Below are 17,620 nucleotides of genomic sequence, written 5' to 3'. Positions count from 1 at the left end.
TTTTTAGAGAGCTTTTTTTTAATAAACACCATCTTATTGTGATCCCCAATAACAAATGGATGAATAAACAGCAGAGGAAGGCTTCTCCTGGGAAAAATCCGGCTGACGCGTGCAAGGAAAACTTAAACAGGCGATCAGATGCAAAGATGTCCATATAAACATTTTAATGACTGCGTAATGTTGCTGATGAAGGATTTGATGCTGGGACAACAACAGTACTGAAGGAGGTAGTAAAACAGAACACTAAAGGTGCAAAGAGGGGCACATGTGTAAGGCTGAGGATTAAAACTGCTCACGTCTTGCAGTCTGCTGCCTGACATCTTCAGAAAGAGGTACTTTAATTAATTAATTCATCAACCTATAGAATATGTGATACTTCAGCATACTGCAGGTATACTGTGTACTGGCAAGTCAAGGACATTTCTGTATAGAAATAAAAAGCAACAAGATCTTGAAGAAATGCCCTTTCAATCAAAAAGCCAGTTTCAGTAGTTTGGTAAGCTTGTTTTCTATTGATTGACTCATCATTTGATGTATAACACCTCACAGCAGTATACAAAGAATACAAGCCGACACATCTGTAGCAGACATGCAAGTACTTTATCATTTACTTGACATTATGTATCTGAGCAGATCAAGTCTGATATTTACTCTCAAAGTATATGGATTTTGAACTTGCTACTAATTTATCCTTCACCAGTAGTTACACTGGACCGATAAGATCAGTCATAATGAATAAAGCAACACAAAATCAAAACTCTGAATTCATTTGATTTATTTCTCCCTAGGAAGTGATGAAACCAGACAGTGTTTATAGAGGCTGACACCATGACTCATACTGGGATGCCACACAAATTCATATCTTAGTTTTTGTCTGCATTGTCATAAAATGTTCCAGGCCTAATAGCCTCTTTTTTAAAATCGCTTTCCTCCTCATTCACTTATGCAGGCATGTAGAAGTGCACGCATGTATCATGAGCTTTTTATGTAAATCTCATTTAATTAGAAAAAAAATGGAACGTTTGATTCGAGTTATGCTTCACTATTGATTGTGTGGGGTGACCAGAAAGGTGGCTGTATCCCTGCTTTTTAGCTTACAAGTAATTCAGCTCTCATTACTAGCTTCGTTTAACTGATAAGCTAAGTCAGACTCAGCAAAGCAGTCAATTATTCAGATTTAGGGAATGATCTTTCTGGGTTCATTCCTCTGGGTCACTTGTTGTTATGAGAATAGCATTACTTTTTGGGAAATATGTTTATTTCTACAAGTTACAACCAGCAGTCATGCTTCAGTAATCAGTACTGTTGGTATGAGTGATCAAGTAACGTCATCGAAACATCCTGGATCTTCCTCATTAGCAATGTGAAGTTTCGCACACAGAAAGTTAACAAAACAGCACCATTTTAAAATAATACATTCCCCCAAATCTTTTCTCTTAAGGTGGTTCTAAATTTTTAACTAAAAATGTGTAAAGTAGAAGATGCAAAAATTTTTTCCACACAAATTTGGATCATGCTACGATTTAACTCATATGACTGATCTGCTTTTTTTTGCTGCTTTTCTGCACCTTTGTTTCCACACAGCATGAGACATGCCTGATACCAACTGACATTAAAGAATAATCCTAACTTTCCTGATTGAAAACAATTTCTGATATTAATAATGTTGCAGTCACACAAAATCAGCAAAATGGGCAGGTAAGAAACACTAGTTCTCACTCCTGAATAACCATGCAATATTCAAAAATAGCCCCACTACTAACCTTGAATAAATCCAACTTCCCTTATGTTACCTCTGCTGATTAGTTAAAAAAAAGAAAGAAGAATAAATAAATTAAAGCTGCAAGCAGCGTTGGACGGGTCCTCGCATCCGAGCGGCCCGGCTGGCCCACGCATATCCACCAGGAGGCGCTGTAACTGAGAGAGTAAAGTTTCAGGCAGAAGACACAATAACAAAATCCAAAAAAACAAATAAATTTACATATCTTAAAACGTTTTCTATTCTGAAACAAAAACATCTGGTTGTTTCTTCAAACAGTTCCTCTTTCAATGTTCTGGGTTGCACTATGAATTGATTTACTAATAACTCTTTTCTCAAAACTGCTTCCCTCATAAAGTCTACTAATAGTTGAAATCATTGATCAAACTAATGTTACCTTCTGATCACCACTAACTATACTTTTCAGTGAATACAATCAAAGTTTCTGGACCATTTCTAAATAGCACACAGGTGAACATCTCACCAAAACTCAAATGGATACTCTAAATGTGAAATCAAGACTCATGTTCACAACTTTTAAGGCTTCGATTAAACAGAAATTTCTAACTAACAGAGAAGTACTAAGACACTTTGCACATTTCAGTCCTCACACTATCTGACATTTCAAACTAACAGACAACTACACATGGACATAGAAGACACGAGTCCTTGGACTATCTCAAGGTTCTAGTTTACAGACAGCTACTGTGAAACTTCGAAAATTTCAGCCCTCACACTGTGTGAAAGCTCATCTCCTCAGGACTCAAGAGGTCTGTACACTTAGAACATCTTGGAAATCAGGGTTCAACCCTCCAGCACAAAGCCGAAAGTCCAACCTCCTCACAAAAACTGTCGAGTCCAAACTCAAGTTAAAAATTAAAGCTGCAAGCAGCATTGGACGGGTCATCCGTCTTTCTCTACAAAACTCCTTTATGTCCCCGAACTGTGGCCGTGAAAACAAAAAAAACAAAAGCTTTGCGCTCTTTACGCTCTTTACGCTCTTTACGCCCTCTTGTGTTGCAGGTACATGGGCCAGACGTGGCCATCGAACAGGCCGGGGGGGTCTGGCACCGTGTAGTTCCTAGAGCACCTCCTCTTTTTGCATTCTTCATTTTTCCTTTTGGTAGTGGTTTATACAAAATTAGCTTTTTAATCTCCACTCGCATTGCCTCAAGAGACAAATCAACCTCAGCACAAACACATTTAATGTCGTGAGTCTTTGGCTGAGAGCTTCTCAAACTTTACAGTGCAGTAAAATTAAATCTTTACGCTCTTTACGCTCTTTCAGGCAACTTCATGATTTTGCTTGAACCACCCTTCAACTCCAATCCACTGACACTCCACACCACAGACCACAACCTTTCCACTCCGCTATCATCCTCCGCAAGGTTCCCAGTGGGGATTCGAACCGTGACCCTCCACATGACAGACACACAACCTATGTGTGAGCTATCTTTCACACAAGGTCCTTCGTGGACTTTGTTGTAATGATGGTTGAAAGAGGTTGTCATACAGCCAAAGTATGTATATATTGTAAATAAAGCTGCTGTAACAATGTAAATTTCCCCTGGAGTGGGGAGAAATAAAGAACTTTATCTTATCTTATCTTATCTTAAAAAGTGTCAAAAGAGCCCTGGGCTGGATTCAAACCAAAAACCTCCTGGATGAGAGGCAGATGACTTACCGCTGCGCTATCCTTCCTACTGGGTGTAACTGTTAGTTTTCGTAAATGATGGTACACAAAACTATTAAGGAGGTGAAGATAATAAAGGTACTAAGGTGGATTTCAACCGGGCACCTTCAACATGCCAGGCAAAAAACTTACCTCTACACCACCTGTCCTACAAGATGTTGTTCTAACTTTGCTTAAATGATGCTAGCAATTAGTACTTCAGAGCATCCAAAGGACACATAAAAAGTGTGAGTGGGGATTTGAACCATGGACCTTCAACATGTGAGGCACAGAACTTACCTCTGCACCACATTTCCTACAAGGTGTTGTTGTAAATTGGCTTAAATGATGGCATCAATCACTACTGGAGCAATCAAAGGACAAATAAAAGGTGTGAGTGGAGATTTGAATCATGTGAGGTACAGAACTTACATTGTAGGTTTGTTTCTGAGACTGAATACACCCAATCTGATCTGATTTGCAAAACTAAGCAGGGTTGGGCCTGGTTAGTATTTGGATGGGAGACTACCTGGGCATACCAGCTGCTGTAAGCTTTTTACTTCTCCTCACAACCTGAACAAGACACTGCTGGTCATTCACTAGAGACAGCTATCAACTAAAACCTCTTGGTTTCTTTATTATACACTCTATGAGGTGGATAAGCTGCAGCTCATGCTGATTTATTGCTGGTTCTGGTTGGAGCCAAAGAACAAAGGCGTCACCTGTTGGAGCAGCTGATGTCCTGCAGCCTCTTCACCACAGAAAGCCTCTGACAGCTTCAATTCTTTACACTCTGACTGCAAGACACCAATCACATAGGAACATATACATGTGTGGAACAAAGAGCTGAGCTGACACTCAACATGTGTTTGACCATTTATTGATAAAGACATTCAAACATGTCTAGAGATAGAACACCAACGCACGGTGTAAGAAAGGTCAGAACAGACTTCACCTGCTCAGGAAACTGAGGTCCTTCGGGGTGCAGGGAGCAATTCTGAGGACCTTTTATGGTTGTGTGGTGGTATCAGCCATCCTGTATGGAGTGGTCTGCTGGAGCAGCAGCATCACGGCTGCAGACAGGAAGAGACTAAAGAAACTGGTTAAGAAAGCAAGCTCTGTCCTGGGCTGGTGGTAGACAGGAGGATGATGACAAAGCTGTTGTCTATCATGGAGGACATCTCCCACCCCCTGCAGGAAACAGGACCATCACCGGCAGCTCCTTCAGGGACAGACTGCTTCACCCACGATGTTTGAAGGAGGTCCTTCCTTCCTGCAGCAGTCAGACTGTGTTCAATCAAACCTGCTCCCAGTAGTTCAGATCACCCATGAAGTAACTGCAATAAAATGTAAATAAGTCAATATGTGCAATTTCACAAGGTTTTTTTTTTTTTACAAGCATTTCTATTTCTTCTCTAAGGAGAAAGCATCTATTTATATCTGTGCACTGAGTGCTGCTTTTCTTTTTACTTTTTTTCCTATCTGCTACTGCCACACTGAAAATTTCCCCACTGCAGAATCTACCTATCCATCCATCTATCTATGGTCCATCTACCTCCCTACCTATCTATCCATCCATCCATCCATCCATCCATCCATCTCTCTCACAGGTGTGGGGGTTGATTCACCTGTTCTCAATCACCTTAATCCACGAAGGCCCGGTTCTTCATTCTTCCGCTCTCTGCCAGACCAGAAACTTTGAAACCAGAACCTTTCTCCTACAATTAGTCTGGTTTCCCCTTTTTGTTTTCACCTTGGTTTAGTTATCCTTTCTGTGTTGGTTTTAGTTTCATTCGTTAAATAAACTCCTTGTAATCTTTGACCTGTGTCTGCAGATGTCCTGTGACACCAATGATCCCATCTGATATTTAGCATGTTTTCAATTATTGGTCCCATTTCTTAAAAAAAAAAAAAAAAAAAAATAAAGCCCCCTGAAATCTGATCAGATAAATGAATGTGAAACTACTTTGGGTCTGCTGCAGCTGCCTCCCTCTGATCTTGTTCCTGCCCACAGCACAATCTGATCAGTGAAACACTGAAGGACAACTTCAGCATGTAAAACATAAATAAGCAAAGGCTGCAACTGGTGATTATTTTAATTTTAACTTAACTTTATGTGCTGTTCAAAAACTTTATTTTTTCTGCAAATGTGTAGTGATTCCAAATCTTGGTTATTGATCTCCTTGATTACAAAAAAAATCTGTATCGACCCGGAAAAAAAACAAACATGTCAGGCACCCTATGATGTTAACTGTTTGCCTGAATGTTTTTGTTTAAAATCCTCAGTAATAACCTTTGACTGGTTGCTCTTAACCCTGTAAAACTCACTGCTGCAAAAATACAACATCAGCTTATTTTTTAATTACTATTTTCTATTATATATATCTGAAATAAACCCTAATCTGGGGTCTGACAGCAGCGTGAGGTCAAAGAAGCTGCCATCAGCTGCTGCACTTCTGTCCGTCCAGCAGATGGAGCCATGGAGCTGCAGTGAAGTGAAGAGCAGCACAAGGCAACCACCACTTCCATCCACTGACGCATTCAATTTGACTGACGCTAATGTTTTATTGACTTCCAACCACTAAACCAATAAAAGCTGCAAGCAGCGTTGGACGGGTCCTCGCATCCGAGCGGCCCGACTGGCCCACGCATATCCACCAGGAGGCGCTGCAACTGAGAGAGTAAAGTTTCAGGCAGATTGGAGCATGTACAGGCTACTTACACAGCACTTCCTGTTTCATGGCGAGAAATCCAAAATGGCCGCCAAGTGGTGCAAAGATGTGATTAGGGCCGGACTCTGATCATACATGTAAAATTTCAGGCAGATTGGAGCATGTACAGGCTGGTTACGCAGCACTTCCTGTTTCATGGCGATAAATCCAAAATGGCCGCCAAGTGGCACAAAGATGTGATTAGGGCTGGACTCTGATCATACATGTAAAATTTCAGACAAATTGGAGCATGTACAGGCTAGTAAGACAGCACTTCCTGTTTAAGTGATAATATGAATCATATTTCAAAATGGCCGCATTCCGTGGCTCGCCATTTCCACGCCTTCAGACTTTTGCGGAGCATTTTGATAACTTTTGATCACCCGTGATTGGAGTACATCCTGGCCAAATTTCAGCTCTCTTGGAGTTACGCTGTTTGAGTTCATAGATTTTAAAAAATGTCCAAAAATGACACAAAATTGTCCAAAATATGAGTCATAATTCAAAATGGCCGACTTCCTGTTGGATTATGGGTAATGATGCAAGAGGCTTTTTTGTGCGTCTTGATGAGTTACATATGTGTACCGAATTTCGTAGCTCTAGGTCAAACTCGGTCCGGGGGCTGAATTTTCTTAGTTTTCTAGGGGGTGCTATTGAGCCATTTTGGCACGCACGCATGCCATTTCCCTAAAATATCAAATTTTTCGCCGGTCCTGATGTGTGTGGCGATTTTCATGCGTTTTCGTGTATGTTTAGGGCGTCAAAAAGGCCGATTTCGACGCCTAAAAAGAAAGTATAATAATAATAATTCTTAGGGTTTCAATAGGTTCCTCGCACCACTTCGTGGTGCTCGGACCCTAATAAATAATTCCTTGCATTCCAATAGGGTCTTCGCACCATTCGGTGCTCGGACCCTAATTAACTGAGATGATTGTATCTGTACTAATCTTGGATTATATTTAATGCATTTCGTCAATAATGGCAGCTTTTCAGCAGGTTGTTGACGTGTTTCAGCGAGTAAGAGATCTTGCTCCAAGTCAGAATTTGCAGTCTGAGGCAGACACTAATGATTCTTCCCTTTGGGCCACTCATATTGATGATCTGACAGGTATTACTTACATCTTCCTGCATTGATAAGTCATGTCTAACTTGAGAAGCATATCTTTGCTACCTTTACAGCCCTGTCAGGCTGCTTGACAGTTAAACCCTCTGTGACTGTAGTACAGTAGGTGTGATTGCCACTGATTTATTCCTCCAGAGGCTCAAAGTCATAGTCACTTGTCTAAACGACCTGCTGTAAGCGGTGTAATTCACAGCCACATGCCAATCCTCTTCCATTACCATCTCCTTAGTTGCTGATGTGAGCTGTGCTGCCTTTCAAACCGTTGCCTCCTCTCCATCTGTTGGCTTCTTTAGATTAGAGGCATATTTTTACCCTATCCCTCGATTAGACTTTTCAAGCATATGAGTCCATTCAAAAAGCACTCCTTTCATATGCTTGTCAGGAAATGAAAGCAAAATGAATAGAAATGCTTTACTGTCTGACTACTGCGATGTGACTAGCTGTTTATGTGTCAGATAAACAACCCCCATGTTATGCGTGGCTCTCATTTTTTCAAATCCTGCCTTATCCCCAAGCAAGAATTCCATTTGTGGGGCTGTGACATTTTTTATGTGATTTATTCTATTGTCCTGAGTCCTCTGGCCATGGCTGCCCCTCCGCCCCATCCCCTTGCCATCAGCTTTGACAATCCCAGCCTTTGTTTTTGCAATCAGAAGCAGCATTCTTCCAGAGGGATGACCTCCTCTGTTTCTGCAGGGGCTGGCACTAAGGACGCGACCCTACACGAGGATTGGATAGCACCCACCGGATGCTGTGAACGAAATCCACTAGTTGTCACCCCAACTCTGCTGCTCGCATGCGTGCCAAGCACACTGTCCTTCCCCAGAAAGAGAACTTGAGGGATCCCTCTGTTCATCACAGCTGACACTCCAAGGCCCAGCACCCTATCATTAGGAACACCACAAAAGGATTAGACTCTGCGGATCATCATTCACCTCTGTAAGTAGCCACCTCTTGCACCTTTTATTGTTATTATTGACTAAGCATTGTATTTTAGAGTCAGTCCGAGAAAGTATATTCTCTACCTAATATGAAAATCAAGACACAACAAAATAGTAGGTTTTAGCAGCACCAAAAGAAGAGAGGCTGAGCCGAAAGGTACTGAAGTGAAAAACTATTTCAGAGAGACTCATCCTTAAAATCCCAGAGCACCTCAGTATTAGAATTCCAAACCAGCCGTACATCAAAGCACCCGGTTCAACTTTTACTCCACAAACCAGCTGAAAGTGATGACTGCAAACATAAGAACATCAAAAAGCAGAGACAGTAATACATCAGATTACCAGCAGCTGTCTATCATATCCAGACACCTGCACCGGGATTATTAACAGTTGTGTGGATGGCAGCAATGAAGTTAAGTGAATTTATTTGGAAGCAAAAGTGATGTTTCTGTCACTGACAATGCAATTAAATGCACTGCACAGCGACCTTAATATTGCTTTCATTGTCTGTGAGTCCATCTGCCACCTGCCTGGAGGACTCTGCTCCGTTATGAGGACTTGCCCTGGATGCAGTTTTCAGTGTGAGAGACGGAGTTAACAGGGTTGGAGGTTAAACACAGAAAAAATGCAAAGGTGCGGCCATCGATGCCGTTTACATATCATAACCTTAACAGTGTGGGTGTTGCACAGTTCTAACCAGGCTTGTTACCCTCTCAACCGAGGATCTTTCATCAGCCTGTCTTCAGTTTGTGACTGCCTCATAGCCCCTAGCAGCCCCTGCCATTTGACTGTCATTAGCACAAACAACGTTAGTATGGATTTCCCAACTGAGACGGGATTTATGTCGCTGAGAGGTTTGATACCAAGAGAGACCTATTTATAGTTTCCACGAACTGTGCCATACATTTTAAATTTGGTGTAGGAAGCGTTCGATCTTTAAAAGTGCTGAGTGAAGCTGGCCCGTCTTCTGCTGTCCTGCTGATACAAATGGCTCTTTGATCCAGTCAAGGTCTGTCATTAGTGAGCTCTGGACGGCAATCATTAGGTTTGTGATGAAGACCTGAATCTGTTTCCAGCACTAGAAAATCATTGCCAAGTCCACTTATATACCTGTATTGATTTACTGCTGTTTGATCATGTCTTAGATGGCACATTAACAGAATAGCACCTTAAACCAAACAACTCACATCGTTGCACTCGAACAGATACAAGTGCTGTGAGGTCACAGGAAAACATTGATGCCACGGTACCTTTTTAATTGTGGTTCAGTGTTTGGATACAGTATAATTGCCTGTTTACAACTGAGCTGAAGACTCTCTCCAACTCTTTATTATGTGGCTGGATCAGCTATTCATTCATTCTTGAACTTAAAAAACAACATTAAAACACATACAGAAAATCACCATAAAATCTAGAGTTTGCAGTTTTAAATCAGCATTACCATCATAGTTGCATGTTGAGGTCCCAGTGTTTGTTTACTGACTCATCTACTCCCTGCAGAGGTCATTAGCAAATGGCGGGACCCCTGTGCTTAGTCATGTGTGCGGACACAAGTATCGTGCCAAGTGGAGTCTGAAAACCAATCAACCGCAAGATCACAAGAGCCTTCTCAGCTGAAGGGATGTGATTAAAAATCCAGAGAAAACAGGCCAGTTAGTTAGCGTGCCCCTAACCCTACGAACCTGTTGACGCAGGCAATGGTGCAATCCTTATCCATACTAGATTTAGTTTGAAATGCATCAATGGTGGTTGCTATGCTGAGCAGATGTAAGCTGCACGCTACCTCCAACCACCACAACAAATAGGAATCATCCAGGACTTTGTATATATATTTACTTACTTGCAATATGCCTGTCCCTGTTGATTCCTACAGTCTACCAGCATCCTTATTTTCTCTGTATTGCTATTACTTGTAGCGGCTAATATGTTTTAAATAAGTTGTGATCATTGGGGCTGATTTGCAGTGGTATTACAAAGGTCAGACAGACTACTTAAGACAACACAAACTGCAGTTGTACAAAGATAAAGAATACAGGTGTTTTTTAATTATTATTTTGATTTTTTTTTGGCTTTTCTGTCTTTATTTGACTGTCATTAGTGTAAGGAAAAAGGAAACAAGTGCAGAAGAGAGACAAAGGTCAGATCAAAGGTCCCTCTGCCAGTAGAAACCATGAAATGTACAGCTATAGTAAGTTTATTGTGCCTTTTACCAGGCCACCAGACACCCAGAGCCGTTTTAATATAAATTACTGAATTAATGTTGCAGGCAAAAGAAAAAATACAGCAAAGAGACTCCACTAGCTGGAGACCAGCCTAATGCCTGTTTTACAAATCACAATGAAACTGGGACATAACAATCATACTTTAAATTTCTGAGTCTGAGTCTGTACTGACTCCTTTTTACAGTGGTGCTTGATAACGTGAAAATTTAGCTTGTGAAACATAATCCTGTAGAAGTTATTTTGTTATACTAATAGAATTTGGGCTATATGTTGCAACCTATCATTGTAGAAAGATGGAAAATCAAGTTTGTTGTCTAAAGCAAGAGAATTGCCTGTAATCCACTAGTTGCTGGCAGTCATTGCCTAAAATCCTAATTAATAAGCTTTGTGTCAACTGTAGTAACAGCATGGGTTGAATTCTGACTTAGATAGCATACAGGTATCTGCATTATTACTCTACCAAGGAGGTGAAGCCTCGGTGGAGTTATGTGACAATCTGTATTGGTTTGTCCGTCTGTCTGTCTGTCTGCAACATTGCTCAAAAACGGACAAACGGATTTGGATGAAATTTTCAGGGAAGGTCAGAAATGACACAAGAACCAAGTGATTAGATTTTAGCAGTGATGCAGCTTATAGTCTGGACCCACGGATTTGTTAAAGATTTCTGTATCATTGTGAGATATCAGCACAGTGTCACTTTAACTATGACAAGTGAATACTACATCAGCTGCCTGCTGACGATCACATGATTCAGATCCTACTACAAATTGGCTGCTGCTGACTTATTGGACTTATCCGTCGAAAATGATACAAGGAACAATTGATTAAATTGTTAACATGTTTCCGAGTCCCATCAATTCCTGCAGCCTGCTATATATTTCAGTCACGCAACGTACAAACACCTGTGCTCAGCACAAGATCATTTTGTTGGTGGGTACGTCTATATTAAATGGCCACATTCTATGGTGTTGTGATTTCTGCTACAAATTTTTTTAAGATTTCATCCGTCGGAAATGAAACGACTGAGCAGCCTTGGCGGAGTACTGCGCTCTCTGAGTGCTTTTCTTGTTGTAATTCAAACAATCAGACTGTTTGTTTGAATGCACAAACACAGTTGAGGGATGAAGCTGAAGAATCTAAGTGACTTGATGTTACACTGAGCTGTCCAGCAGACATCCAGACAGCAGCAGCTGCTGGTTACAGGACACGCTCTTCGCCTCTAAAACAGGAAGCTTGATTGACAAGGATCATTGTGTTTTACTGCAGCACATCTGTCAGGAAGACAGCCTAGTTCGCACTTTTATGTTCATCATTAATTACCTCCACGAAGAGGGTTTGCTTTTCATTCCCATTTGTTTGGCTGTTAGCGAGCAGAATATCTGTAAAAAGACTCAGCAGGCGGATACATCTTCACAGTTTGAATTTGGTTGTAAAAAACGAACACTAATTAGCCCTCGATGCTGAATGAACTTTACATTTTGCTGATGAGCCCTGAACTGTGAAGTGTAGATACTTTTTGCTCTCCTTTTATTCTTTGTTCCAGCACTATTTATATGCAGTAGGTGTTGCACATTTTAACATACAGTTTTTTTCAACTCTTGTCCTACATCCACTACCATTCAAAAGTTTGGGGTCACTTAGAAATGTCCTTATTTTTGATAAAAACATTTTTTTTCAGTGAAGATAACATTAAATTAATCAGAAATCCAGTCTAGACATTGTTAATGTGGTAAATGACTATTCAGCTGATTTTTAATGCAATATCTCCATAGGGGTACAGAGGAACATTTCCAGCAACCATCACTCCTGTGTTCTAATGCTACATTGTGTTAGCTAATGGTGTTGAAAGGCTAATTGATGATTAGAAAACCCTTGTACAATTATGTTAGCACATGAATAAAAGTGTGAGTTTTCATGGAAAAAAGAAATTGTCTGGGTGACCCCAAACTTTTGAATGGTAGTGTATTTCTTTTAATATTCACTAAACTGAGAGTGTATACACTAGTTATTGATTAGTTTCATTAACTGGTTCTAACTAATCTCTTGCACACACATCCGATTGTGATATAATGCCAAAAGACTTTGTTAATGTGGAGTGGGATTTGTCCATCTATCAGGTGTTAATATTTATATTAGAAACCATCACCATCCTTTTCGACCACTATTTTGATACATATTCAAAATGACTACCATTATCCATCCATTATCTATACACCGCTTAATCCTCACTAGGGTCGCGGGGGGGGGTGCTGGAGCCTATCCCAGCTGACTCGGGCGAAGGCAGGGGACACCCTAGACAGGTCACCAGTCTGTCGCAGGGCCACATACAAAGACAAACAAGCACTCTCACATTCACTCCTACGGGCAATTTAGAATGATCAATTAACCTCAGCATATTTTTGGACTGTGGGAGGAAGCCGGAGTACCCGGAGAGAACCCACGCATGCACAGGGAGAACATGCAAACTCCATGCAGAAAGATCCCGGGAAAGCCGGGACGCGAACCAGGGACCTTCTTGCTGCAAGGTGAAAGTGCTAACCACTACGCCACTGTGCAGCCCTCAAAATGACTACATTTTTAGCAAAACATTTTCAAATTAACAAATTTTTCGTATGCGTAGAAATAATTTCCCCTTCCCCTCCCTCCTCACGTTAAAGTATAATCTCACATCTGTGGCTGTTTTCAACCATGACATTAATTCAGCTGCAAATGGGGATGCAAAATGGTGAAGAGGAGCCAATGCTTTTCATCCTGATGTGCATAGATAATTATCTTGTCTATATCAATGACATGCTGTTCAAACCTGACCCTATTAAACCTATCCTGATGTGTTAATTAGCTAGCACAACCTTTGATCTCAGACTGAGGATAATCCTTTTTAATCAAGGATTAATTATGTCTAAAGACGTGTGATTAACCAGCAGAGGATCCGTCTCATGAAGCGAGGCCTGAAGAGAAGGGAAATAAAAGCACACAGAGCAGTTGGCTGACACGATTGCTGATATTTGAGGTATAAATTGAAGGCTGCACGGTTTTAAAGCTACAGGAAACAGCAAACCAAATAGATATGCGTGAACATGCAAACACTCATATATACAGAATGTCATGTGTCTGTCATCGCCATTTCTTTGTATGGTATTTCTAACACAAATATCAGCTGAACCAGTTTACAAACTCCTTGAAACCAACTGCTGCTGTAAATTCAACTATTTCTGGTAGGAATTCACACCAGATTTTCACAAATACTGTTGATGAAACACTTATTTATGCTTTGATATTGGAAAATAAACCCACATTTGGAAGTCAAGTGACCTCAATCAAAGGCTGAGCAGGCAAAAATGAAAGTTTGGTGGCCTGTGTGCATTATACTACTTAAGTATTTGATGAGCTGTCAAGCAGGTTTTAATCCCACATATGTTTTCTCTCTGCAGAAATAAACGACTGATCTGAACCTTTGGTTCACTCATCCTCCACCCACAGAGAGCAGAACAGCATCAGGTGTTGGAATGGCCATGCGTGTTAACTATAAACATAGGTAAGATCTGAATGGAAGTGGACTACCTTTATGTGGCACTATGACACACACACACACACACACACACACACACACACACACACACACACACACACACACACACACACACACACACACACACACAGAGGTGGCAGCAAGCTACCATTCAAGGCACTGACAAAACCATGTCACACATTTGTAGTCTTGTTTCTTCGTTGCCTTACAACAATGTTAAAAATTAGCCATACATGTACCTGTAAAAGGAAAGTTGAGAGACTTAATGTGAAGTCCAGTGAAATTTATGGTAACATGCTAATGCAGTGGAGATAATCATAGTACATTAAAGATAGTAAGACAATATGTAACCGTGATGAATATTTTTGGTACATTAATTGGACATATCTGTTGCAATAATCAGCAAAAATGTCTCTTGTCTGCCACTGGTGTAAATGAGGGACATTATTTGAGAATGTACACTACACATCAAAAGTTTGGACACACCCTCTCATTCAGTGGATTTTATTTAATTATTTTATATATTGCAGATTAATATTGAAGACATCACAACTATAAAAGAATACATATGAAATTATGTTGTAAACAAAAAAGTGTTAATCTTCAGTATGAATCTACAATGTAGAAAATAATACAAATAAATAAAAAGCATTGAATGAGACGGTGTGTCCAAATTTTTGACTGGTAGTGTATAATATATAACTATAAAGACCAGATAGACCTTCTTCTGGCATCAGTTCTTATTTGCTCTCTCGGGTTTAGCTGAACCTTAAAAGAGTGAATGCATAACGTCTGTGTCCGGTGTTTACAGGCAGGAAGGGGTCTGACTCTATCAGCCACGCGTTAGCCCTCTTCAAATCATTAGCTCAATTGTTCTCTGTAGCACACCAGTATGCTTTCAAACAAGATGAAAAAAAAAAGCTGGGAGCAGTTTCTGACCTATATTCTGTTGTGCAGCAGCAGCTCCAGCACGCTGAGGCTGCTTCTTAACAAAATGCCTCCTTCCTTGTAGTTTGTGCCTTGCAGCCAGAGTATGTTGGTGTATGGACTTCAAAATGTTGTTCACGTACAGGGATGGGCCATTAGATGTAGAGACTCAGCAAAGCAGCTCATCTATTCACAGGCTAAAGAAAGAATGCTAAATATAACTCTAAAAGCAGCTAATGTTTCCTTTAAAAATGACCATTCTAAATGGAGTCTGGTGTACGGCCCTTAAACCCAATTACACAGCACTCCATTAAATTACAAATTTGAAATCAGTTAGCTTAATGTTTAATTTGCAAATGCTATAATAAATAAAATGCCTCAAAATGCAGTTCATACAGTTCAATACATACAAAAAAACATCAACTTATATGCACAACATTTAAAACACTTTTCCTCAAAAACCATTTAATTTGCTCACTGAGATCTGAAGGTCAGTAGAAAGGTTTAGATATCTAATTTCACATCTCCGTGGTTCTAATGATTGTGCACCATATCATGTGTTATATGCCTCGCAGGTAGTGACATGACTCAGGTCTGACCCTGGAAATGCCGAAGAGACGAGACATCGTCGCCATTGTGTTGATTGTGTTGCCTTGGACACTGCTCATCACTGTTTGGCACCAGAGCGCCATCACTCCTCTGCTCGCTACAAGAAAGGGTGAAAAAAAGATCTGTGTTGGTGTTTTCAGATTGATTAATCTTTTTTTTTCCTTTTTTTTTTTTTTTTAGTCATTGCTGTCTGCAACAAAGGAACTTGTGTTGCTTACAGTGTGCCTCTGTGTCAGTGGTTTCTATTAGGAAATTATTTCTATCTAGTTATATAACAGCTTATCTCTAAATCAAAGAGTCCACACAGTCTCATGTATGCAATAAATGATCAAGACAAAAACCTGAATGTACAGAAAGTAAATGTTGCACAATGTTCCATCTATATCTGACAGCACACAGAAGCTCATTGTGATCATTTTCCCTCCTGCTAGATGACAGACACGATGGTCATTCCAACTCCAGGAACACCTTTGCTTTCAAGGACTCTTGCTCCCTACAGAACCGGGACATCGTGGAGGTTGTGCGCACTGAATACGTCTACAGCCGGCCTCCGCCCTGGTCTGACATCCTGCCCACCATCCACATCATCACTCCCACCTACAGCCGCCCAGTGCAAAAGGCAGAGCTGACTCGTCTGGCCAACACTTTGCTCCATGTGTCCAACCTGCACTGGATCCTGGTGGAGGACTCCCAGAGGAGGACCGCTCTGGTCACACGTCTCCTCCAGGACACAGGGCTTAACTACACCCACCTCAATGTGGAGACACCCAGGAACTATAAGGTACGAGGAGACACCAGGGACCCGAGAATACCACGAGGCACCATACAGAGGAATTTGGCTCTGCGATGGCTACGAGAGACGTTCAGTGTAAATAACAGCCAGCCTGGGATTGTCTACTTTGCGGATGATGACAACACATACAGTTTGGAGCTGTTTGAGGAGGTGAGGACATATAAAACAAACTGTTCCTCCTCCTGGCTAAATCTACATTTTAGGATTCTGTATTTATTATGACTCACCCAAGTGATTTGCATGTCTGTCTCTGTTTTCCACCAACAGATGCGTTCCACTAAAAGAGTGTCGGTGTGGCCAGTGGCCTTTGTGGGTGGCCTACGATACGAGTCCCCAAAAGTTAACACCCTGGGCAAAGTTTATGGCTGGAAAACTGTATTCGACCCACACCGGCCCTTTGCCATCGACATGGCTGGGTTTGCAGTAAACCTGCGCCTCATTCTGTCCAAACCTCAGGCTTATTTCAAGTTACGTGGGGTGAAGGGAGGATATCAGGAGAGCAGCTTATTAAAGGAGCTGGTCACTCTAAGTGACTTGGAACCCAAAGCTGCTAACTGCACTAAGGTAAGAAAAAGAGGCTCTGTGCATGTTTAAAATGTCGTGAAACCCCAGTGACTTGGCAGCAAAACAAGCGAGTGTAAGAAGATGAGTCTTGGGATCTTTCCTTGTCATAACAATTTGTTCTTAAAGTCAGTAAACTGTCAGCTTATAACCAACCCTTTAAGCCTACAGCTCATTTAAAATATGCTACAGTATGTTCTGCCTCTAGACATTGTGTAGCTCATATGATGTAGAATATTAACACTGCACAGCATTTCCAGCCAACATTTCTGTATTAGTATCTCATCATATTGACTGTGTTTCTGCTCGTCCATGTCTTCCTTCTTGCCCGCAGGTATTAGTATGGCACACACGGACGGAGAAGCCTGTGCTGGTAAATGAGGGCAAGAAAGGATTTACAGACTCCAACGTAGAGATATGACATACTTCATCTGACACAGGTAATAGCAGAGATTTAGAAATGCAAATTAGTGCATTTCCACACAGTGATTACTCTGGGGGCTAGACCAAAGGGGAAGTATCTCAGATTATATGTGCACCACCAGATATTACCTTCCTTGAAATGAACGTCTGACGTTTATAAAACAGAATTTTTTTCTTTATTGTTTTTGCTTAAGTGGTACATCAATACAGTCAATATTGCACAAGCAGAATAAGTGTCAAAATTGTGCTGTTTTCTAATATTCCTCCGGGCATGGAAGAGATATTACTCCCTTTTTTTGGTAACAGTAGTATTTTTAAGTTTACTCTAGGGGTGACCCTTTCCATACAAG

The 17,620-nt window shown here is 40.9% G+C and overlaps 1 protein-coding gene across 2 annotated transcripts in view; it reads left to right on the top strand.

Annotated features, from left to right (window-relative positions):
• b3gat1b (beta-1,3-glucuronyltransferase 1 (glucuronosyltransferase P) b) overlaps positions 1-17,620 on the top strand; it is a 33,840-nt gene that overhangs the window by 13,399 nt on the left and 2,821 nt on the right. The window contains exons 2-7 of one of the 2 annotated variants that reach the window (XM_023281856.3): positions 7,962-8,204; positions 13,860-13,963; positions 15,460-15,602; positions 15,925-16,436; positions 16,554-16,850; positions 17,182-17,287. In XM_023281856.3, the coding sequence (XP_023137624.1) occupies positions 15,491-15,602; positions 15,925-16,436; positions 16,554-16,850; positions 17,182-17,268 (1,008 nt within the window). In that variant the 5' untranslated portion in view covers positions 7,962-8,204; positions 13,860-13,963; positions 15,460-15,490 and the 3' untranslated portion in view covers positions 17,269-17,287. The remainder of the gene's footprint in view (positions 1-7,961; positions 8,205-13,859; positions 13,964-15,459; positions 15,603-15,924; positions 16,437-16,553; positions 16,851-17,181; positions 17,288-17,620) is intronic. The other variant, XM_035953586.2, reaches the window with a different exon arrangement.

Source organism: Amphiprion ocellaris, chromosome 14 (assembly GCF_022539595.1).
Source record: "Amphiprion ocellaris isolate individual 3 ecotype Okinawa chromosome 14, ASM2253959v1, whole genome shotgun sequence".
Classification (NCBI taxonomy): Eukaryota; Metazoa; Chordata; class Actinopteri; family Pomacentridae; genus Amphiprion; species Amphiprion ocellaris.
Note: the sequence above shows the minus strand (reverse complement) of the source record. Positions and strands in the feature narration are given on the sequence as shown.